Source organism: Phalaenopsis equestris, unplaced genomic scaffold, assembly GCF_001263595.1.
Source record: "Phalaenopsis equestris unplaced genomic scaffold, ASM126359v1 Scaffold000196, whole genome shotgun sequence".
NCBI classification, from domain to species: Eukaryota; Viridiplantae; Streptophyta; class Magnoliopsida; order Asparagales; family Orchidaceae; genus Phalaenopsis; species Phalaenopsis equestris.
The window spans coordinates 246992-271913 of NW_018164638.1; the positions used below are offsets into that span (position 1 = coordinate 246992).

Here is a 24922-nt window from a genome sequence, read left to right on the forward strand (position 1 = left end):
GCTCCATCATTTCCCTCAATCCTCGCGGTCTCAAGAGGCTACTGACTACTCGTATGTCAGGTTTTAGGCCTTCCAAGAAGTTCCCTCTCAGTCCTGCTGCAGAAATCCCCATCAACCTTTCTGACAAGAGCTCGAACTTCTCCCGGTATTCCATAAATCATTCCCTTCTGAGTCAGAGCATAGAATTGTTCTTGAAGGTCTCCTTCCCGAACGGCTTGGAAACACTCCAACAAGCAATACTTAAACTCCTCTCATGAGTGCATTGGATACCTTGCCTTCATCTATTGGAACCACACTAAAGCCTCCCCTTTAAGCATAATTCGGCTGCCATGAGCGTTTCTTTCTTAGTCAACCCGTTGATTGCAAAGTATCGCTTCACCTGATACACTCATCCATGTGCATATTTCCCTTTGAACATTAACATCTTCAGTTTCCTAACTCCCCACCCCAACATCCTCTCCCTCCGGAATTTCCCCCCATGTATCTAGGGTGAAACTCCCTCCTGTGATATCAACATATCCCACTCTTGATTCCCTCCTTCCTCCATCATACTCTTTTGTGCCATTTCCAACATCCCTTCTCCAATTTTCGGCCAGCCCCCCTCCTCTCAGAGCCCTAGGGGGACTCTCTTGTAGGTAAATGTTGGCTTCTTCATTGTTTTCTCGCTTGATCTCCTTCCCCTTTAACATGGTCAGGGATTCCCTGATCAACCCTTGGTTAGGGTTTCCAACTGGAGCAGTCGGCACGGCCTTGGATGGCATCTCCATGAGTTTTTTTCATCATCTCTCGCATTTTACCTATGCCTTCAAATCCATCATTCATTCAACTTTCAATGGAAGAAAATATACCTCCATGATAGCAAATATTTCTTACATTCCCGATCGGATTTGCTCTGCTTCTTCTTCTAACATATCAACTTTAGATAGGTGAAAGAAATACAAATAAGGGTTGCTCTTACAAAAATCAAAGAAAAAACGAGCAAAACACAAATTTAATTTATTTTTTGAGAGGTAGATCGCCTCTCCCAAATCCTAGACGTCGCTAGGAACACTATACGAAGAAAGTAAACAGTAGTCAAACAAAAACAATCATAAAAGAAAACAAATCCTAGGTTTCCCCTCTAATAGAATCCTCTCACAAAACCTCAAAAACTTACCTTCCAAACTCCTTTAACTCTTCCTTATTGCATCGGTGATTATGGTCTTAGCGGACCCCACCCTTTCCTTCCCCTCTTTTGCGGCTCCTTCTGTCTGCTCCCCTTCCCTTCACCAATACCGGCCTGCCTGTGGGCCGGTTTCACTGCTTTCAGCCAGTCCAGGGTGGACCGACGCGTGCAAGGGCTGAGAGGGCATAACAAAATATCACTATTTTAACTTTTTAAAAGGTGAAGAACACTTTCATATACAGGTAAGCTGACATGTACACGTAAAAAAATAGTAGTTTGGGTGTTAGGTATGTTTAGGGTTTAGATGTAAATGCATAGGATTTAAATGGCATGTATGTGAAATTTTCAAAAATAACTTGCTGAAAAAAAAATTTTGAGCACTCAATTATTTTTTGCAGGTGAGCATAGTGAGCCAGGAGCCTGTCCTCTTCAACTGCTCAATAGAAGAAAATATTGCTTATGGCTTAGATGGAAAAGCGAGCAGCACAGACACAGAAAATGCATCTGTGAGCACCAACTTTCTATCCCATCCTATAATCGTACATTCAACATATTCTTATGTGCTTACATATCTGACACCTAAACCTTCATATTTGCTTATGACATTAAAATGTTATGAGTATAAATATCATACTTTAGGTGTTAGATATGTATATATGTAAGAATTGTGAGGTATGTATGTAAATTTTCCTGATCTTTCTCGTGCTTTATCTATTGTCAACTAAACACCAAACCTAACTTCCAATGCAGAAAATGGCAAATGCGCATGAATTTATCTCCAAATTCCCCGAACAATACAAAACATTTGTTGGTGAAAGAGGGATCAGACTTTCCGGAGGCCAGAAGCAGAGGATAGCTATCGCGAGGGCTCTACTGATGAACCCGCGAGTTCTTCTCCTAGATGAGGCTACGAGCGCTCTCGACGCCGAGAGCGAATATCTTGTTCAGGTTTGTAGATGTTGCAGGGGTGTCAAAAACTCGACCAAACTCGACTCAAAAAATCATAATTTGGGTTGACCTGAATATTTTTTGGATTGGATTCAGTTCAGGTTGACTTATGAGCACAAAATTAACTCAAAATTAACCTGCTAACCCAAAATTGATCCGAAATTACTTAAAATTGGCCTGAATTTGACCCAAATAACTATTATGTTCTATGTTATACGTGATCAAACGGTCGGGTGATACTAAGCGGGTTGACAAACTCGTTTAGTATTTTTATTCAATTCAATTAATTTTGAGTCGGGTCAATTTCAGATAAGAGACCGAACCTTACCCATATAATGAAGTTAATTGTTTAGCTATTGACCCCCAACCATGTGGCATCTGTGCAGGATGCTATGGATTCCTTAATGGAGGGAAGAACGGTGCTCGTGATAGCGCATCGGCTGTCAACGGTTAAGAGTGCCGACGTCGTTGCAGTCGTGTCGGACGGACAGATAGCGGAAAGTGGGACTCATGATGAGTTACTAAGCCAGAATGGGATCTACAATGCACTTGTAAAGAGGCAGCTACAAGCAGCCAAAGTTGAAATTTAGATTTATGCTTCTCCTGGGCAGTACATGCAAAAAAGCAGCAGTTATTTTTCTGCTGATTCTTAAAGGCTGAGAACTGCTTAAAGGCTGAGAACTGGTTTAGATGACTTATTGGAGAAGACATAATGGATCTGAAAGCCCAAATGGGAGATGGCAATTTTTTTTGGGTTAGACTAATTTTTTTTATCAAATATAGTGAGTTTTATGATTATCAAATTTATTTATGATTGATTAGTCATTTATTGTATTTATGTTTAAAAGGATTTGATGGTTTAAGAGCTTTTGGTGAGATTAAATTTGGATCAGATATCTGATCAAGATGAGGAGCTGTGAACCTTGAATTGTAAATTAGTTTGTTTCTGAGGAAGCAATGTTAGCCTGCTGTTATGGGTTAGGGTTGTGAAACACATATCATGTCATAAAAAATTCCATCCAAGTAGAAAATTGGTGGAATTATCATATCACAAAGATCTATAGCGAATATCTACTAATGATTTGCTAAATTTGTCTTATTTCATTTTGTTAGGTTTGAAGTAGAGTGAAAATAATATAATAATTTATATGGGAGGAGACCGGTGGGCAATGGACGACTGCGGGGGTCGACATGCGGTTGGGGGTGGCGACGAGCAACAGTTTGTTGATAGCATTTTATAGTGATTCAAATTTGATCAAATAGATTGAATTCTAAACTTAGTTAAAATGAATTGAATAGTGAATTGAAATTTTACATTGTACTTGCACTTATTCGTATCAAACGCATAATTTCCTCAAATATCTGTAAATGAATTATAGTGCACCACAAATCCTTCCAACGAAACAACCACTAAAAAAACCGATCAGTGGTTCAATTAGGATACGATTGACCTCAATATAAGTTTGTATTGAAATGCATCATATGTGCTCCGATGAACAATATCTGTAAATGAATTATAGTGCACCACAAATCCCTAAAAAAACTGGTTCAATTAGGATACGACTGACCTCAATATAAGTTTGTATTGAAATGTATCATATGTGCTCCGATGAATAAGAAAACAATTACAGTAACATAAAACTAATAGAAGTCATATGTCTTACATTAAACAAATAAATAATAAAATAAAGAAAAATGAAACACAATTTCAACAACATTGAGTTGTTTTCCCCACTACAACATTGAATTGTTTTCCCCACTACAACTTAAACAAAATAAAATAAAAAGAATTTTTGCAATTTCGAGCACAACTATAACTCAGACTCAAGATACCAGTGAGGCTCCCTAAACTTCTAGCAACCTTGCATAAATGTAAGTAATGGCAAGTGAATGCAAGTGACAGAGAGATGCTCTTAATGATAGAAATTGACAGGCAACAAGCTTGTCTATGTGAGTGCGTGGCTAGGATTTTTGGGAAGTAGAGTTAGGATAGAAGAAGAAACCAATTTACCAAGTATTAAATATGTGAGCGACTCAAAAGAATGAAAGCAGAGAGAGCAGGATGCGCTGAAGAATAGACACAAATCTGTTGAAAATCAGATCGAACAACCAAACGTGAGGCCAGACCGCCAGAGGCATGATTCCTCAACCTCACCTAAAGTTAAGGATTTTGAAAAGAATAGATTTCAAAAGAAACTAAAGGAATGGTAGAGCGATTGGGAATGGAATGGAACTTTTAGATTTAGTATTAAGCGATTAACTCCGCAACATTATCTTCAGTCCGAACATAGCCAGCTCATATCCACCGTCTGATCCATAATACAATAATAAAAAATCTATTTTTAATTTGATCTCAAATCCGACCCTGCCTCGAATAACTGAACTTGTTTTTTTATCTGATCTCAAGTAAAACTCAAATTCAAATCAATTTTCAAGCGATCAACAATCTTTGAGCAAAATTCCTTTTTACTAATATAGATGATATTGTGTTATTTTGACTTTAGATGTTTTAGAGGAAAATAATTGAACAATTCAATTTAAAAAAATAAACGCTGATAAAAGAAAAAAAAAATTTGTTGAGCCAAATAATTATATTTTCTACAAACTAATTTATAAACTATGATGAGTAAAATCTCAAAATAGTCCCACCATGGGTTTATCTTAATCCTTATTTCTTAAAATGTGAAATTGGAGTTGAAATAATTTATGGTGGGAATATTTTAGCTTATATTCAAAGAAACTTGAAGACTAACTTAGCATGTTATGCTTTTAAACCCCACTGGTCACTTCTCAAATTATTACAAATAAATTTATCATCCTGAAGCAAAAAATATTACTAATATCCAATACCAAGAGTTAATATCAAGACTAATTATATAGAAAATAATAATAAATGCAAGTAATAAATAAAAAGTTACATTTTACTTTTTTTTAATTAAAAAAGTGGTATTTTTTATCCATAATATATATATTTATATGTGTGTGTTTGTGTGTGTCGCAAGCCGTGGCATGTTGGTTGGTGGGTTTATCTCGAATAATTAGACACATAGCGCAGGCTCTCATCATGGGGCCTAGTGCATGGGAAATCGGTGTTTGGGACTCTGTCAAATACCGATTTCCTTTTTGAAATATATGTATATGTCATTGGTACCTTAATTATCCTTACAAATCTTTGACATGAACAAAAACCTCTCTCTTTGCCCCGCTTCCCCAATATTCCCTTTTTTTTGCAGAGAACTATATATCAAACTAAATAAAGTCAGGATATTTTCAGCCAAAAAAAAAAAAAAAAAATGTCGTAAGAGTCCTCTCATAGGTCATGAAAAAATATTACATTTGGAGTTTTGACATAAGAACTCCAATTAAAATTTGACGTGTCCTTGTCTAAAAAACGTTTTGACATAAGAACTCCAATTAAAATTTGACGTGTGTCCTTGTCTATAACCATCCGTGAGAAGCCTAAAGTCCATCCGTGAGATCTTCAACATAACCATGTTGTATTCTATAGCTTTCACATCGAAATGTTTATTTGGATGTTTTTTTACTTATTACAATATGATTGTACTGAAGAAAAACCTCAAGTACAATCATGTTGTACTCCACGACCGGGCTATGTCCAGACTCCGGAGATAATATTTTCTCCATAGATCATACATATTGAACAAACTATTTAAAGAATGCACATTTGTCCATAATGAACTCTAACATGAATATTTTAGGGAAAATTACATACACACCATACAATTCTTATGTGTTTACATATCTAACATCTAAAATTGGATATTTACACTAATAGCACTTTGGCTTCATAAATCTATGCATGAAAAAGGTATAATTCACCTTTTAAAAAGTTAATAATAGTAGTCTTTTTTATTTGGCACTAAAAGTTCTTAGTGAAAAAATTGTAAATAAGAAAGTTTAGGTGTTAGATATATAATTACATAAGAATTATGTGGGTATGTATGTAAATCTTCCAATATTTTAATGAAGAGTAGTTGTTCTCTCCTCAATGGCAGAAAAATTTAACATGTAAAGAAGAAATCTACACCAAAGTCTCCATGAACTGCTTCATATTCTTCACATCCTCTTCAGAATCAGAATACTTAATCGGCTTGAACAACTTCCACAAACCAGTTGGATGCTTCAACTTCTTCTTCCTCACATCATTTAACTCCACATTTCTCATCAAACCCCCAAAAATCTTCTCACACTCAGGATAAGGCTTCACAAAAAAGTTGTAGAACTCTCTCCTACTCATCCTCACAAAATGCTTGAGTTCCACCTCCATCTCGAGCGCACCCTTCGATCTGAGAAGCTCCACGACTCGTAATCTCGGAATGATCTGCTTCTCTAAATTCAAGCCCAAGTAACTCGGGAATTCCACGAGGTGTTCGATGCTAAATCCTAACGGCTCCAATAAAAATTGTATCTTTTTCTCCAACTCATTTGGCGAGTACAAGATCGATCGTGGCTCAACGTGGAGGATCTTGAACGCATCCCTTTGGGTCAATCCATGGCGGCATAATAGGTCAATTCGAGTTTTTACGTCGATGGCGGCGAAAAGGCGGCCTCTTGAGAGAATTCTCTCTTTGATTGGAATTCGACATTTGAGGCCTTCCAGCAAGTTTACACAGCGTGAGAGCTCTCCAAGTTGCAGGTTGAGGAGGAGACTAGGGTTTTCTGTTAGGAGATTTCTAACTTCGATTCGATCGAATCCTAGATCAAAAAATTCAGAGAAGAGTGGTCTCAACTTGCAATCAATGCTGAATGCTAAGAATTCCGGGTAGGAGTGGCATACTCCATTTATTTCTTCCTGTGGGCACAGCTCAAAATTATGTTCCAAGATCTAAACTTGCTTGAATTTTAATTGATTCGAAATTGAAATCTACTTGTTTTGACTAAAAATTTGTTTTTTTTTTTTGAATAAGTTTGATTCCATCCAAGACAGACTCAATAAATGTAAATATGAAAAATTGGGGCATTTATATACATAGCACACAATTCTTGTGCAAGAATTGTGTGTATAAATATGCAAATATGAAAATGTAGGAGCGAGATATGCATAAACAGAAGTAAGTTTTTATTTTAAAAGATCAGAATAAGGCAAATTTTATAAAAATACCTCAAAATGTAACTGTATGTATAAATTTTACGATGAACCCTAAACTCTAGAAGAGATCACAATCTTACCTGTTCTTTAATCCCAGCGGTTTTCTTCAAGAACTCGATTCTACTGCGGACGTCGATCCCGTCATTCATAAACGCAGCAGGAAGCACCTCGAAAACCCTAATCACCGTCCCATCGCTGAGTCCCGCAATTTTCATTCGCCGCAAACTCAGAATAAAGTCTTCGGGCTCGATCTTGAACCTTGCGGATTGTTCCAGAATCATCTGAGTCGTAGAAGCAGATGCGGTGTTTGAGAGGCTCAATTCGGAGAAACCCTTCTTCCATTTTGTAAGAAATTCGAGGTCTAGGGTTTTGGGGCAGGCATGGATGACCGAGAGGAGAGAACTTTGTGAGAAACCCAGAGATTGGAGGAGTGAGATCGACTTGGAGAAGAGGGGTTTCGGAGTAAGAATGGATTCTTCTGGATGAATTCGTGGAGGTGGGAGGAAGAGGGGAAAATGTTGTTCCTGAGGAGATTCGGGACGGAAATTTCGGAATGGTTTGAGAAGAATCGAAGTTCTTGATGTGCTGATCTGTGAACAAGGAGGTGGAGAGATCGTCGGGCTAACGATGCCCTAATCGCCATTTTTGTGAGAGTGAGAGAGCTCGAGTGACTGAAGAACAGGAAGTATGAACCTCATACACCACAGTTGTCGGCGAGGACACAGAAAATGACCTAATAATCAATGTGTCTTATCATCTTGTTGCAATCAATCGGTACATCATGCCGAGAGATTCGAATGGCAGATCACACCAATAATTCCGAACAATCGGGGCTCAAACAAAAAATTTTTATTATGACTAATCGGTTGACATATCTTTATCACGACGGAGGAGATCAACATTCGACCAGATGCCTCAGCCGACCAACCCATGGTGCGGTCTCCACACAACCGGTCACCTCAATCGATCGAATTTGAGCAAGTTGACTGGCCTAATTGCCGTCATACTAAATTCAAATTGTTATAGCCGTATAATATGAAATCCATACGATTAAGTAAAACGACAATTGTATTAAGAGCAGTTTTCATGATTACTCTCTCTTTTTTGTAATTGTACAAAGTATGCCTCTGTAAATAGGCTATAAACAAATGGACTTTTATAAATTCTCTATGCGGGAAACTCCTTATACTCTTTCTCCCTTCCTTTCTTCACTCAATCCTAAATTTTAGGGGTGTGTTCACAAAAGACAATTCAGTATTCAACAAAAGTAAATCTAGTCATGAATTAAGTGTAAATCCAGCCAAATATCACAAAAGTAAAAAATTAAATTCAATACTCCGTTGAATTGAAATTTTTCGTGTTCCGTCTTTTCTTCCCTCGCTCCATCTCTTTTAGTTTGATTTAGTGAATCTGATTGTAATATAAGATTTTCTTTTTGTCGTCGCTCTCGAGTACATCTTTCTTGCACTGAGGATCGGATTTAGTAAATTTGACAAATCATATTTAATGAAATTTAGGCTGCAGCCTTAATTAATTAGATATAGATATAGATAATTTGTATATTAACATGCAATTATATACCTCTTTTATTTTATACATTTAATATATAAATTTTACTATTTATTTATTTAACATTTTAATATTATAATTACATCAAAATATATACCTATAAATATATTTTTATTTTAAAAAATTAATATTAATGATAATTTAATGACTTTTTTAAGGATTTGGATTTTATACAAATAAATATTAATTTTTATCTCTTTTAGTTTGATTTAGTGAATCTGATTGTAAAATGGATATAAGATTTTCTTTTTGCCGTCGCTCTCGAGTTCATCTTTCTTGCACTGAGGATCGGATTTAGTAAATTTGACAAATCATATTTAATGAAATTTAGGCTGCAGCCTTAATTAATTAGATATAGATATAGATAATTTGTATATTAACATGCAATTATATACCTCTTTTATTTTATACATTTAATATATAAATTTTACTATTTATTTATTTAACATTTTAATATTATAATTACATCAAAATATATACCTATAAATATATTTTTATTTTAAAAAATTAATATTAATGATAATTTAATGACTTTTTTAAGGATTTGGATTTTATACAAATAAATATTAATTTTTTTTTATATTAGATATATAAATTTATAAGAAATGTGTGACATAAGTGTAAATCAGATAACATAATTTTATATAGTGCTTCAAAATCATCCAAATTAAATTAGGTGATTGATTTAGCCAAGTGGATAATAAATGGTAACCATAATGATTATAGAATAATCAATCATAATATTGGATCCTTATAAAGATAATGAACTTTTGGTTTTATGTCTACACTTTGTCTAGAAAGTGAACTCCTAATGCAATATGGTAGCCTACTAATGACACTTTAAAGTTGTGAGCTTCCAAGGATGACTATGTTGTTGCAGTAGATGATTGATCATAGTTAGTCAATGCACGCATTAGATTTACGAGATCAATGAAAAATACATTTATTTCAATATTTTCTCTATAAAGAATGTAGCTTCAAAAAAACTTTATTTTTATTTTAGAGATCAAGATTTCTTTAAAGAGAGCTTTAAAGGTTAACTATATTATATGTCTATCCATGAATACTCTCGATTAAGGAGTAATTATCGTGTTTGAGCTTGAAAAAATTGTAGGTATGTTCAGCCATATCAACATTTTTATGAGTCCTATGTGGCTTTAATAGAGGATGAAAGTGTAAAAAGGACCTAGGAACTAAGGAAGGAAGGCTCAAAAGAGTCATAATGGATGTAAGAAAAAACTTACAGCTCCATCTCAACCGAAGGAAGATACTTATGATTGGACACATGGTGTCATGCTGTAGCTCTTGACCAGGTAAGAAGAGAGAATTGAATATATAAAATGGAGGACTAACCTACCAGATAGTATGATGAGCCCAAATAAAATTCTCATTGATGCTCTTATTGAGTCATGTGGCTAGCTGAAGATTCTTGTTAGTAATTATTAATTATTTCATCCAATAAGACCTCATAAATCAAGGATATGGACCTAATCTTAAGCATATAGATTGAATTTATACTCAATATCCAAACACAACTTATGGTATCACACGAGATGTGGCTATCTAGGCTCTAAGGCTACTAGATGAAAAGAAGGACACATTGAACATGTGGTGGAGAGGACACTCAAAATGGGACGTAACTTGGTTATATGAGATCAAGAGACCTAGAAAATCTCTCAATGTGGTAGTAAAGATGCATAAGACATTAAAAAGATGAGGAAAATATGATGAAGAACACAAATATCTTCTTAATATATTAGAAAAAATATATAAGGACGTGTAAGATATAGAAACTAGGACTTAAATGCTTGAACATATATGATGAAGAACTTAAATATCTCCTCAAGATAATGAAGAAGATAGAGGGATGTATAAAGTGAACAATAAGACTCACAACTTCATCCTATGTAATAAAGAAGTGTAAGTATCTCTCTAATATGATGGAGGAGATGTGAAGAAATGTGTAAGCTAGGGTGTGTTAAAAAATACTAAAAAAATATCCTTAATATGATAGAAATATTGTTGTTTTTTTAAAAATTTGTGATGGAAAGTTGTTTTTCAACCTGTCCCATTAAAATACAATGGTTGTAAGAAAGATGTTTTATTTTTTCAAAAAAAATATATAATTTATAATTCTCAGTGCAGTTTTCTAAAAAATTTACTTTCTTCGCCACCGTCTTACAACTAATTTAAAAAACTTCAACCACCCTAAAAAGACCCGACGTGTGATAACTGTCAAAAAACTATTGTCTTACTTTTTTTAAGAAAAAAAATTATAATATTTATTGCAACTTCCTAAACACGACTATTTCTTTAAACATGTGCAATTGCCCCAAATAAATGCAACTGTTTTTAACTACAGTCTTTTTAGAACGCAGACAAAATATAATTTTTAACAAACAAGAAAAACTGAAGTGCGGCGCCGCACCGCCGCCCCAAAGGCACCCTAAGTCGAATGTAAAAGTGAAATAATTGGTCAACCTCAAACCTAGCAGATGAAAAATGGCAAAAATATCCTAAAATTGACTAGATGCATATGAAACTAAACTATCTAAAACTTTACTTAATCATGCAAAATATAAGTATTTATAAAATGTGAAATTTTTTTAAATAAAGAAGTAAAATTATTATGCTTTCTAAATTTAACAAAAATATTTTTATATTTAATAACAACTATATTAACACTGATGTAAAGCTCAAGAAAAAAAATTCAATAATTTAATATATAACCAATTTTTTAAAGATGTCATTAACATTTGGGAGTCAAATTTGCTTGCCCTGAACTTCTAGAACATGACTTCGTGTGCGGTCCGAACAACATCAGTGGAACATTTAGGGAAATAATATTTTGCCTCTATCTCAAAAAGTTACGATGAAAAATCTATACGACATGACCCAGCTAACGATTTGTTTGTGACAGCTTTCGATCTGCTTTGTGTTTCAGACCATCACCACAGTTCTAATTGATGAACTGTTTTTTTTTACTATTTTTTAAAAACTTTTGTGATGGAAAACTTACTTTTCTTCACTACAATTACATAATTCTCACTGTCAGAAAACTATTTTCTAACTTTTTATATAAAAATTAAAATATATATAATAGTTATTACAACTTCATAAGTTGCTTCTTTAGGAGTTAATGGCTGCTGCTTCAAGCTAGAAGTTGATGACAGATACATCACTTTCCTTATACTTGAAAAAATATATTTCCCTTTTCAAAGTTTCAAATAGTGATATTTTGATGTGTTGTTACAATTTGAATTACACATGTAAAAAACAAAATTTAGATACCATATAATGTAAATAGACAAAAATTGTCGTATAAGTTTGTTTGGGCAGAAAACTATTGTCTTACTTTTTTTAAGAAAAAAAATTATAATATTTATTGCAACTTCCTAAACACGACTACTTCTTTAAACATGTGCAATTGCCCCAAATAAATGCAACTGTTTTTAACTACAGTCTTTTTAGAACGCAGACAAAATGTAATTTTTAACAAACAAGAAAAACTGAAGTGCGGCGCCGCACCGCCGCCCCAAAGGCACCCTAAGTCGAATGTAAAAGTGAAATAATTGGTCAACCTCAAACCTAGCAGATAAAAAATGGCAAAAATATCCTAAAATTGACTAGATGCATATGAAACTAAACTATCTAAAACTTTACTTAATCATGCAAAATATAAGTATTTATAAAATGTGAAATTTTTTTAAATAAAGAAGTAAAATTATTATGCTTTCTAAATTTAACAAAAATATTTTTATATTTAATAACAACTATATTAACACTGATGTAAAGCTCAAGAAAAAAAATTCAATAATTTAATATATAACCAATTTTTTAAAGATGTCATTAACATTTGGGAGTCAAATTTGCTTCTCTTGAACTTCTAGAACATGACTTCGTGTGCGGTCCGAACAACATCAGTGGAACATTTAGGGAAATAATATTTTGCCTCTATCTCAAAAAGTTACGATGAAAAATCTATACGACATGACCCAGCTAACGATTTGTTTGTGACAGCTTTCGATCTGCTTTGTGTTTCAGACCATCACCACAGTTCTAATTGATGAACTGTTTTTTTTTACTATTTTTTAAAAACTTTTGTGATGGAAAACTTACTTTTCTTCACTACAATTACATAATTCTCACTGTCAGAAAACTATTTTCTAACTTTTTATATAAAAATTAAAATATATATAATAGTTATTACAACTTCATAAGTTGCTTCTTTAGGAGTTAATGGCTGCTGCTTCAAGCTAGAAGTTGATGACAGATACATCACTTTCCTTATACTTGAAAAAATATATTTCCCTTTTCAAAGTTTCAAATAGTGATATTTTGATGTGATGTTACAATTTGAAGGTTACAAATGTAAAAAACAAAATTTAGATACCATACAATGTAAATAGATAAAAATTGTGGCATAAACTTGTTTGGGCAACTGCAGCTTATTGAATAATTTGTTGATAAGTTGATGAAAAATAATCTACTTATAAGCTAGGTGCGGCGACAATCATAAATTTTTTTTTTTTTTGAAAAGTCAAACCGCTGCCAGAAAACTGTCACCACACTTAGATAGATACAATGTGAAAACACTGCTTTCAATGTTTTTAAAATGCATAAGCTGTCAAAACACAGTTCACTCAAAAAGGCCAGGTGTGTTTTCAAAACGTCGCCACACCAAATAAGCCTGCCCCAAACGGACCAGAATATAATTATAGTTTATAAAATGGACAAAGAGGTTCTCTTTTAACAACCCTTTAAATATATTAACCATGCTGAAAAAACAACTACAGAAACATCATGTAAATTTCTCTAAATTTAAATATGATTTAATCAACCAGTGCTCACAAAAATGAAAAATTACAGGATAGCTAAGCTCAATAATTTTAAAAATGAAAATAAAACATAAAATGATTCTCAGATTCCAACCTAAACTCAAATGCTAATGACACATTACAAAGCTTCAGTCAGCAGAAGCCAAACCCAGATCTCTGAAAAAGGTAAAAAATGCTGCAAAAGTTCAATGTGATTCACCGAGTCGCAAGAGGTCACTGAGGATCACCGAGTTGCAAGGGATCGATGTGATTCACCGATTCGCAATGAATTCCTGCATTGCTTGAACACCGTCGTCAGCTGCTTTGTTGGATTGGATAATGCTTATTGCACTTGCAACATTAGCCTGAAGGGCACAATTTCAGATGTCACCATTTTATGTTTCTATAGAAGATGATGCAAGTCCTAACTTAGGGGTGTAACTGAGTTAAGCCGATGCGGGATCAACTTGATAAGTGACCCGTGAATTAAGCTTGATAAGCAAACAGATCAAGCTCAAGTCAGCCAGAACTCGACCGGTAGCTCGTAAGCCGGCTCAATTAAAAAATAATAGATAAAAATTATACTCCAAATAAATTAAAAATTCAAAAATTTATCGATAGTTTACCTTTTATAACAAGTGATTTTTTATTAATTATCTCATAAATATTCATTCTATTTGCCATTTTATTATTACACTAGATTGAATTAAATTTATTTTCTCTCTTTCATAATAAACATCAATAGGCTCAAACTTCTAAAATTAAGCTGAAGCTTGAGTTCAAACTTCATTAATTAATCAAGTCAAACTCAAACCCAAGCCATGGGTGACTCGAGTTCGACTCGACTCGTACACACCCCTATCCTAAACTCATGAATGCAGCTAAGGAGTTTACTAAGGAAGAATTTTCCAAAAGGTATAATAAAGAAATAACAAGCATGTCTCCAATTGAAGCTTGGTGAAAATTTTCAAGAAATCATTGAACATAATCATCCAACATCATGGTGTTCATTTATCATAAGATTGTTTCTCTCTTTTTTTTTTCTTTTTTTTTTCTATATGATAATTAGCCTAAATACGACTTAGTCTTTCCGACTTAGTCTTTGTAAGTTTGTTTACTTGATGAGTCGAACACAATGACTTTGACTTGTTTGATTTTGTTTGGCTTGATAATGATATGATAATATTTATAAATACATGTGTGAGTGAGAGTTCATGCATTCTTATATGTATTCATTGTTTGTACATATGCATATGAAAAATAAATTAAGGGCATATGCATACATACCATCCAATTTCTATAAATTTACATATCTAACACTAAAACTTTCCTTTCTACTTTTACACCACCCAAATCTTTCATATCACATCAAAATAACACTATTTAAAATTAAAAAAAAAATGAAATACACATTTTCATACATAGGTAAGGTGGCATGTACAAAAAAATTGAAGTTTAGACATTAGATAAGGAAATACATGGGAATTAAGTGGTATAGGTGGCATGTATATAAAAAATTGAAGTTTGGATGTTAGATATGTAAATATATGGGAATTAAGTGGTATGCAAGTAAATCTTCCTATAAATGAGCACACTCCTGTTCTAACATGTATGTCTGTTTATATGGATAAATACATATATAGCTGATAACATGCATGTTCTGTAACTTATTTAAGACTTATTTTATACTATTAAATAAACTTTATGCTTACAAATAGCTCCTGCATAGATTTACAAGTAAACAAGTGGCCATCTTTGATGCTGTTCGGTTATATGGGAGTAAATTCATGGTCGCAAATATACGAGAATTCCACAAATAGGTCAAATATGGCATGCTATATATTAGAACTTGACACACACATACACACAGGTCATGGGACAGCATCTCAGTGGTGATGTTAAAATGAGTGGACTTGAATAGGTGAAAAGAGAATTTCTCTTAATTATAAAGGTCCAACATCATATGCCTCATTTATCAACTTTTAATAAAAGGGACATTTGCATACATAGCACACAATAATTGTGTATTTATATATATATCACACCTAAAGTTTCATATTTATCACATCAAAAATAGCACTATTATATCTTTTTAAAAGTGAAATGCACATTTTCATCCATGGTTTTAAAGCATTAAAGTGTACAAATGTAAATATGAAAGTTTAGGGGTGAGATATGTAAATACATAAGAATTGTGTACTACATATGTAAATTTTCCTTTGTCATATTTAATAAATAAAGTGCCTAAACATAAAAACTGCATGAAGAGTTTCCATGAAGATTCAACACAATATGACTAGTTTATCTACTGTAAGGTGCCAATTTATCAGAAGGAAGGTTAAAAGTAAAACTTACCCTCCAGTTCCCTAATTTGAATCGAAGTGCTTGCCATTGTGATAGGCCAAAAACCCGCTCTGTTCGCCGACTGCATGAGACAAGAAAACAATCTTATTTCAGGACGATTGGATTAAAAAAGTAGCTTTTGTCAATCTAGCCTCATTATTTCAGAAGCTCAAGCACATTAAAATGAGAGAAAAAAAAAAGATTTACAAACATGCCACCTTATCTATGCATAAAAAGGAGTATTTCACTTTTTGAAAGCTTAAATGATGGTATTTTTGATATGATATGAAAAAATTGGGGTGATATAAATATGAAGAGTAAAGTTAAGGTGTTAGATATGTAAATGGATAGGAATTGGGTGATATGTACGCAAATGCCCCATGAGTAAAATATGTAGATAAGCGTAAATAAGCAACTATCGGACCTGACAAGTACAGCTTGATTCATCTGATCCATCTTACAGTCCAGAACTTTGGAAATTATTGCTTTAACAACCCAGTATTCTACCTCATCATCCTTGATCTGTAAAAAAAAATGCTTAGCAATTTGTAAGAAACTAAACAATAGAGGAAAGAGAAAACTCAAGTTACCCGAAGAGCCTCCGCCACTTCGGCATAAGGAATTTCGCCAGATTCATTACAACTCAAATCTATCAAAGACATCAATCTCATCTTTGTAATGCAATCCTCATGGACCAGACCTATACGGAACCTTAAGATCAATAAGGTTACTCTATATAAATCTGCAAATAGTAATTATTGATTATACCATAGCTCTTGAGTAAGGCTGAATTTCCTGCATGGAAATCTAAGTAGGCATCGAGTCTACCAGCCAGAAAAATCTCTAATAGCTGATAAACCAAAGCATATTTCTCATCTTTCTCCAATTGAGCAATGGCAGGCATATCTGGCAGGTCACACTGCAAGTAAATTAGGAATACAAAATTTGTTGCGACGAAAGACCGTGATTAAAATAGTTAACAATGGAATTAAATCTTAGGAAAATTTAAATATATGCCACAAAATTCTTTTGTATTTACATATCTAGCACCTAAAGTTTCATATTTACACTTATGACACCTTTGTGCCTTATGACACCTTCGTGTCATGAAAAGGTGTATTTCACCTTTAAAAAGTAGTAATAGTGGTATTTTTTATGTGATTTTAAAGATTAGAGCATAATGCATGTATATGTAAATGTTTAGGTGTTAGACATGTAAACATATAAGAATTATGTTTTATGTACCTAGATGCCCTTAAATCTTAAAATAGGTCCTTGACTATTCTTGTGTCACTAATTAAGTCCTTAAATATCACATTTCTCCAAAGTAGCCCCTTGATTATACAAAATTAATCCAAATTGATCCCTCATGTAGAAATTGTGATACAAAGTCAATACCAATTTAAACATTGAGCCCAAATTTGACCCCCGTAGACCATTTTTTTATCAATTTTATGAAGTTGAGAGACTAACTTGAAAAAAAAGTAATGTTCTGGGACTAAGTTGGCTCATATAAATAGTAAGGGAGGCCATTTTGAAGTGAACAAGTTAAAAAACATTATTACATATTTGGGATTATCAACATATACCAGCTATTTGGATTGGTAAAATTGATAGCTATCACACACTATAGAACAGCAGAGAAAATATGTTGTTGGAACACAAAATAAAGCAAAAGAAAATAAATCAGGGCTTCTCCGCATGAATTGCAATTAAAGCAATGCTCTATAGATTGCTTGGTTTTTAAAACTCATTTTTTTAAGATAAATAACATATATGGGAGAGGCAAAGTTTCTACAATTCATGATAGAAGCTTTTGTCAATCTAATTGTTGCATTATTTAAGTATCAAAATGAAAGATAAAATAGTTTATCATAAACAACAACACAAAAACTTATCCGGAAAATAAACTTCAAGAACCCATATAACTGCAAGGAGAATGTGATAGAGAAAAAAAAAACCATGAAAAATTATCACCATTAAAAATAGGGAAATTTACATACATACCACCACACAATTCTTATTTATGTACTTATCTAACACCTAAACATTCATTATTATATGCATACCATTCAAATCTTTATCATCACATAAAAAGTACCACTATCACTATCTTTTCAAAAGTAAAATAAACATTTTAATACATAGGTTTATGACACCAAGGTGTTAAAGTGAGTGTAAATGTCAAACTTTAGTGTTAGATACGTAAATTCATAGTAAATCACTATCTTTTCAAAAGTAAAATAAACATTTTAATGCATAGGTTTATGAGACCAAGGTGTTAAAGTGAGTGTAAATGTCGAACTTTAGTGTTAGATACGTAAATTCATAGTAAGTATGTAACTTTCCCTTAAAAAATATTGGCATTCAAAATGCTTTTATGATATGGTTGCATAAAACGTTGCATAATCATAAACCAATATCTATATTCCTTTATCAGCAACCCAGTTCCAGTGATGAATGGTAGATTGGGTAGAAGGCACAGTTTGAGTATTAGGGATTATTGATATTCGACCTTAATACCTCATCAGGAAAAATGCTAAACACAAAACCAAGATGAAGGAAACCTTCATATTTCACAACAGGCAGATGCCATTTATATCTTTGTATGTGTGTGTATTTAGACGTACACGTTAACAAATATGCATATTCTTATGCCTGTGCATGAGAAAAATTGTATAAGTCGGCCAATTAAGGCCAATTAAGCCCTATTCATCAATGATAACTTTAACTCGAGGGATGTTTGGGATCACTTTTGATAATTTTTTAGTTGAGACTTCATCTGAGAATGCATTTGAACTCCGTTCAGTTGCTGTAAACGCTGACATGAGAATTCTTTTTCGTTTGCTTTATTTCACCAAAACGGCATCTTTTGCCATTTTTGAACTCAGGCTTCATCGCCTATTCAGCCACGCGACTTCAAATGAAGTATTAAAATAAAGCATGCTTGGCATGTTATAACATGTTTAGTTATTTTAAAAACATAGAAAATAACTTTTACATGTTTGTGTGTTTTTAATAATAAGTTAATTGGGTTTTTTAAAACAAAAAATAAAAACATGCAAAAATACATTAAATAAACATGCCTTTAAAATGAAAGCAAAACAAAAGTGATCCCAAAAAAGCCCTTAGTTCAATTGCTTGACTCCGTTATTTGAAGTGCTTTTGACCTCCATCTATAACCCCACATTGTCCTCTGCACAAATCTCCTCTCTCAATAATCTTTGAAAACTTGAAAATATATATAAAGAGAAATTTGGCTGCAGACGACTCTCCCTCCGAAAGCATGTGATGAGGCATGGACTATATATTATTATCCATTAACTACTGAACATAATGAAAATCTAATGCTGAAGACGGAATCGTGGTTGCAAACCTGGCTAAACAAGAGATGTAACACTAATGAAGACATATATTTAGAGTGAACTTGAATTGTAGCGAATGATGACATCAACTGAAGGGTGTACTTTTTAAATCTTCATTGAACATTATTTTAGATATTCTCCATCAAACATCATATTGATGGATCCATTGAATGGCACAAGGCAAGGTTGATGGCCGAGGGGCTGCACACAAACTTATCGAGTATAAAACTACAAGACATTTTCCCCACTAACAATATAAAACACTCTGATTATGCTAGGATATAAATTTAAATTGGCCTTTACACTAATTTGGTATGAAAAAAGCTTTTCTTTAGAGATAACCTAAGGATAAGGTATACATCTATACCTGAGTTGTGTCATTCTCTATGACCAAAAAAGTGCGCAAACTACGACAGCCTTTATATGAACTAAAACAGTCACCACAGACATGGTTTGACCGATTTAGCATGGCTATAAAATGATATGGGTTTCAACAAAATAACTTGGTTCACACTCCTCCTAAAATGGATACGAGGAAAGGTAATTGGCTTGATTAGTTAAGTAGATGAAATGACCATTATAAAAAACATTTGTTAGCTTAGAAACTAACTAGCTATTAAATTTGAGACAAACATGAGAGGCCTAAAGTCACTATTAGTGTTGAAACGATCATATCAAAATGAAGCATCATCCAGTCACAAAAAATAAAATAAAAATGTCTAAGACTTAATAGTTGAAGTTGAGATGCTTAATTATAAGCCTATCGACGCTGGAAGTCCTTAAAACTATAGTCTGGAATAACTCATACAACCTTAACATACGAGTCATTTACTAATGTTTTCCTATTGTAAGAAGAGCATTGTTTTACCACATTGTGGTTGTCTAAAAATTTTGTGCATATGCTTTCAATTCAAGAAGCTCAGAAATCGGCACCTACAATAAGATCATAGTTTCTGTATACCTGAAACATGTCCGGAGACTTCACAAACTCAATTATAGCTCGGACAGCTTCCTCTTTTTCCCCATTCATTGCAAGAGCTTCCTCAGTAGAAAAGGTAGTTAAGTACTTAGACAGGAAGGCAAAGGATTCTTTACACATACTGCATAAAAGAATAAACACATAATCTAATGTTAAAAAGCATACAAAAAGTAGCAAACTAAAATCAAATTTGTCAAACTTACCTTTTATTATCCTTCAAAATGTTTGAGATGGCCAAAAAAAGATCTCTCTGATCCTCTTTTCCAATATTCCATTCTTGTAGAAAACTATCGATCAACTTAAATGAAGGAATGATGCTCTCAGTCACCTTTCCATTGGCTGCCAAATTTAAGGCTCTTGTGTAAACAAAGAACCTGCTGTAAGGGTCCTCTAATAGATTGTACAGATTGAACAAACTGTTTGCAAATGTTGCGCATTTGTAAATAAAGAATTCTGGTACGAGTATTTTAACAAAAAGCTATAGTTTTTCCTCTTACATCTTCAAGCATAAAGCAGGTTTGTCATTTGGTTGCTGGATAATCTTAGTTGAAATAAGTTTCGCAATCTCCAATGCTTCCTCTGGACTATCAGCTCTTGTTGCGAGGGTACATATGACAGTAAAGATGCACTCAAAGTCTGATAAAAGTTACAAAAATGCCTCAATAGTTTTACACAATAAATATTGAAAGACGAAACCAGATATATGGTTATGTTCTTTAATAGATAAGAAAATCATGGCAAGGAAAATTTCAGATTCATAAATCAACACCTCACTATTGCGCTCACATTAGAAGCATCACATGGTGTCAACTCTATGTTATATGACCATAAGAGTGATGAAGTTATAAGACTAAAAGGAATCAATCAATAGTTTAAGAAAATAAAGAAAAATTTTCACACATACCACTCAATTCTTATGTATTTACATATCTAACACCTAAACTTCAATGTTTACATATACATCACCCTATCTATGCATGAGGTGTATTTCACTTTTAAGATGTTAGAATAGAGTGTGATGTAAACTATTTAAATGGTATGAATGTAAGAAATAAAGTCTAGGTGTTAGATACATAAATACATAAAAATTGGATTAGGAATACATAATGTGCTTGAAATCCTTACGTTTAGAGCTGTAATGACAAGATCACAAAACATGCATATTATGCCACAGATTATGTGCATTCTGCAAATTACATGCTTGAAACCCATAAGAACGTCATGCAATTAGAACCAAAATACTGGGCCTCATTAGTAGAAATTGACCATACCATATAAGGGAAATTTACACACCTAGCACACAATTATTATGTATTTACATATCTCACAAAAAACTTTCATATTTACATACCTAGCACTTTGGTGCTTTAAACCTATGCATGAAAAGGTGTTTTGCTTTTAAGATTTTAGTGATATGTGTATAATATGAAAGTTTGGGTGTGATGTATGCAAATACATTAGAATTTTGTGTTATGCATGCAAAAGCCCCAAAATAATAAAAGTGAGGACTCAAAAAAATTGGACCTTTCTCAGAGACTCTTGAAGTTATCAGATCAGCTGAAGTAAGCATGAGAGACACCAGCTCCACCCACCTACCCATCACCAGGCATTCTTGAGCCTCGATGCATAGCCTGGCCACCTGAGGTTCTGCCACCTAATAACTCCAAAAAAAAAAAAAAATGAAAACTTTCTTCAATTACTGGCTAAAATGTACCGAAAATTAGCAAATAAATCCCCAAAACAAATATAGAACCTTGACACATCCTCCAATCCAAGATAGAACTATAGTAGCGCTTAACTGAAAGATTCCTCTAATTAACAGATAACTAATGAGCTAATCAAATCAATTAAGCAATCAACAATAACAAAAATGCCTATCGAACGTCTCAAACAAGTTTATGAGGAAAACCCACTACCATCTCAACATAAACTTCTTAGCCAAAAAAATCGCATCTGTTAAGAGACAATCAATCTTCATTTGACAAAACCTTGGCATATTAGCAGACCAATGCAGCGTGCAAACTAAAATCGATGACAAAGAAGGAGAAGAATCGCAACCTCGGGACCTGCGTCGGCCCATGCAAGCTCCGACGTCAGTCGCACCACAGCGATTACAGGATCCTCCTCCGATGTCGGCACTATCGTCGTCATCGAGGCAGAACTGAGAGGAAAGCGAAAGAAACTGAAACTCTAGATGGATTTTGGGAGAGGGGGCGCAATGGTGTTCCAAAACCCTAACAGGCCTCTGATAGACTTGGGAATTTTTTAAATCAACCCTCCAGATATTAAATATTAACAAACTAACTCTCAAACAAAATTTATTGTTTCAGCTGGTTAATTTTTATTAATTGATTTGTTAATTTTTTTTTATTTTTAGGTAATTTAAATATTGTATTTAATATTTTGACTTTTGGGTGGTTGGTAATGTAATTTTTTTTTAATTAATTTAATTGTGGAAATGTAAAGTGATAAAAGTGTTACATACTTAAATGCTATAAAATTTTGGGGCATGTATCTAAATTCCTCTATTTTTTTAATATAATATTCAAATTTTTCATATTATATAAAATGTATTATTAATTTTTTTAAATGTAATTAATTTTATTATAGATATAATACTATAATATTATTATGAATATAAATATCAAATTTTATGTATTAATGTTCAGATACATACAAAATTTTAAAATAACTAATTATGAAATATATAATTTATAAATTTAAAGAGATGATCATTAAGGTACGAACATTATACTCCATCAATTTTGACCCAAGTCGATTTGATAGGAAGTCATTGAAGACTTCCAAACATTTTTGATAGATATGACAGATAGAGATGGGTTGAACTGAATATTTGTTATGAATGACATTGAAAGTTATGTGCAATACGAGACTTGATGCGTCATTAACAAATGTTTATTGTTAACATGAGTTTCGATATCTGACACGAATCTCAAAGTAATTTTTTAATAATAAATGTTTAAACTTTAATTAAAAATCATCATGAACTCCAATTTCGGTAAACTTACAAAAAACTGACTGACTCGATGAGACGAATGCAATAGCACAAACATTGACCCAATCCAAGTCAAATCAAGTCGTTAAACTATTTTTTTTCTGTAACTTTGAGGTGCTCAATTGGAAAGTAAAACATATGGCAAATCTAACAGTTTTATGATCAATCGCTATATCTCGATGAGACAAATCCAATGCCCTGAATATCACTTAATTTTGAGTTTGATGGACTGGGCCAGATTTCTTATAGAAACACTCATATATCTACAAAATATCGTCCAATCAAGAGAACCTCTCTTGAGAGTTTGATGGACTGGTCCAAATTTCTTCTTTCTTTGCATAGATGTCTCCCCCAGACTATATAAATAGAGTCTTACCCCCTCCTTGAGAGGGGACGACCTCAAGCCAGAATAAGACTAAAACTTGGAGAAGTAGCTAAGGTTCAACATCACTCTACACTGAAGGTTGGCCAAATACCCCCTGCTTCCGCAGCAGCATACACTATCAACCACCACAAGCCAATCATCGTTGGCCACCTTTTACTAATTATAGCAAAGTTCTGTGTAGAGTCAAAACTTGCATTCTGGAGCAACAAAACACCATGAAAAATAATAATCGACGTCATGGAGTTACGAAGCATCTTATGGAGCAGTGCATCATTCTAAAAGTCATGTCCACCATAGAGCTGGCTTACAGAAGCTCATCAACTACCTCACACTGTGATCACTCCCTAGTATAGGGCAATGAGTTTTTCTCTGCACGACTGTTGTAACTTAACAATATATATAACTCTTTCATGCCTGTGTGATAATAACATATATATGTAATCACCAACTCATGACAGATCATTTCAACTGGGATAGGTTACGTCTTTTTCTCTTTCCAAGTTTTCCAAATAAAAACTTATTATATATATATTTGTCACTTTTATTATATGGATGTGTGTGTTGGATTCTCGTGTATTGCTGAGGCGATAATTCATTACTCAATCGTCACGAAATCTCTTACATGCATCATTTTTGCACCATCTATGGGTAGAAAATTATGTTCAACATAGTCTTCAAGTTTGAGACATCGAGCCCCTACTTTATTTTCCAATAATATATACCATCCAACTGGCTAAGGAACCATCTTTGCGCCCTTGAAAATCATTTTCTGCATTATTTGATGTGGGGGAAACATTTGCTACAATCTCGGAAGGTTGTTCACGTTAACATTCAGGACACGATTGTGATGAGGTAATTTTCTTTCATCTTACTCAAATATAAAAGTCTATGAAAACTACTTTCAGGTTGGAGGCAATCTTCACGTAGTCTCAAAAGATCATTCATGTTATCTCGGGTATGATTGTGGTTGGGTGGTCCCATATGTCTCACTCATACATCAATTTTTGAGAACTGCTTTTAGACTAGGGGAACCTTTACTGCAAAGAATGCTTCATCAACACCCTTCATTACATTGGAGTTTCTCTTCAATTGGATCATAAAGTTGATTTCTTCAAGTTTTGATATATGGGTTACTTTACAAGCTTATGTGGAAAACACCCCAATTGAGGATAGCAAATTCATAAGCAACGACTAGCAGATTGTCAAACATCGTTTGTAAGTAAGG

At 33.4% G+C, this 24922-nt stretch overlaps 3 protein-coding genes across 3 annotated transcripts in view; 1 reads left to right on the forward strand and 2 right to left on the reverse strand.

Moving 5' to 3' along the window:
• The window catches only part of LOC110022536 (ABC transporter B family member 25-like), a 28481-nt gene extending 25355 nt beyond the window's left edge, over nt 1–3126 (forward strand). Inside the window, exons 10-12 of the mRNA XM_020721528.1 lie at nt 1564–1671; nt 1916–2113; nt 2500–3126. Of these exons, the coding sequence (XP_020577187.1) occupies nt 1564–1671; nt 1916–2113; nt 2500–2703 (510 nt within the window). The 3' untranslated portion in view covers nt 2704–3126. The remainder of the gene's footprint in view (nt 1–1563; nt 1672–1915; nt 2114–2499) is intronic.
• Nucleotides 3127–6006: 2880 nt separating this feature from the next.
• On the reverse strand, nt 6007–7672 carry LOC110022528 (transcription termination factor MTERF15, mitochondrial). The gene is made up of 2 exons (XM_020721517.1): nt 7304–7672; nt 6007–6926 (listed from the first exon to the last, which is right to left on the reverse strand). Exons 1-2 carry the CDS (start codon nt 7502–7504, stop codon nt 6156–6158), a joined length of 972 nt encoding a protein of 323 aa, XP_020577176.1. The 5' UTR covers nt 7505–7672; the 3' UTR covers nt 6007–6155.
• A 6018-nt stretch (nt 7673–13690) lies between these two features.
• LOC110022548 (eukaryotic translation initiation factor 3 subunit M) lies at nt 13691–22526 on the reverse strand. The gene is made up of 10 exons (XM_020721553.1): nt 22355–22526; nt 21821–21950; nt 20794–20932; nt 20500–20712; nt 20279–20417; nt 16721–16871; nt 16543–16652; nt 16377–16474; nt 15965–16034; nt 13691–13974 (listed from the first exon to the last, which is right to left on the reverse strand). Exons 1-10 carry the CDS (start codon nt 22445–22447, stop codon nt 13882–13884), a joined length of 1236 nt encoding a protein of 411 aa, XP_020577212.1. The 5' UTR covers nt 22448–22526; the 3' UTR covers nt 13691–13881.
• Between the last annotated feature and the right edge of the window lie 2396 nt (nt 22527–24922).

Bases quoted from the DNA above. Each gene is read 5' to 3' on its own strand.
- LOC110022528 (XM_020721517.1), bottom strand. From the start codon at position 7,504: ATGATTCTGGAACAATCCGCAAGGTTCAAGATCGAGCCCGAAGACTTT. The intron at 6,927-7,303 runs GTAAGATTGTGA...CTGTGCCCACAG, and splicing joins CCGCTGGGATTAAAGAACAG to GAAGAAATAAATGGAGTATG.
- LOC110022548 (XM_020721553.1), bottom strand. From the start codon at position 22,447: ATGACGACGATAGTGCCGACATCGGAGGAGGATCCTGTAATCGCTGTG. The intron at 20,418-20,499 runs GTAAGTTTGACA...TCTTTTATGCAG, and splicing joins ATTTTGAAGGATAATAAAAG to TATGTGTAAAGAATCCTTTG. The intron at 16,035-16,376 runs GTCCGATAGTTG...TGTCTCATGCAG, and splicing joins AATCAAGCTGTACTTGTCAG to TCGGCGAACAGAGCGGGTTT.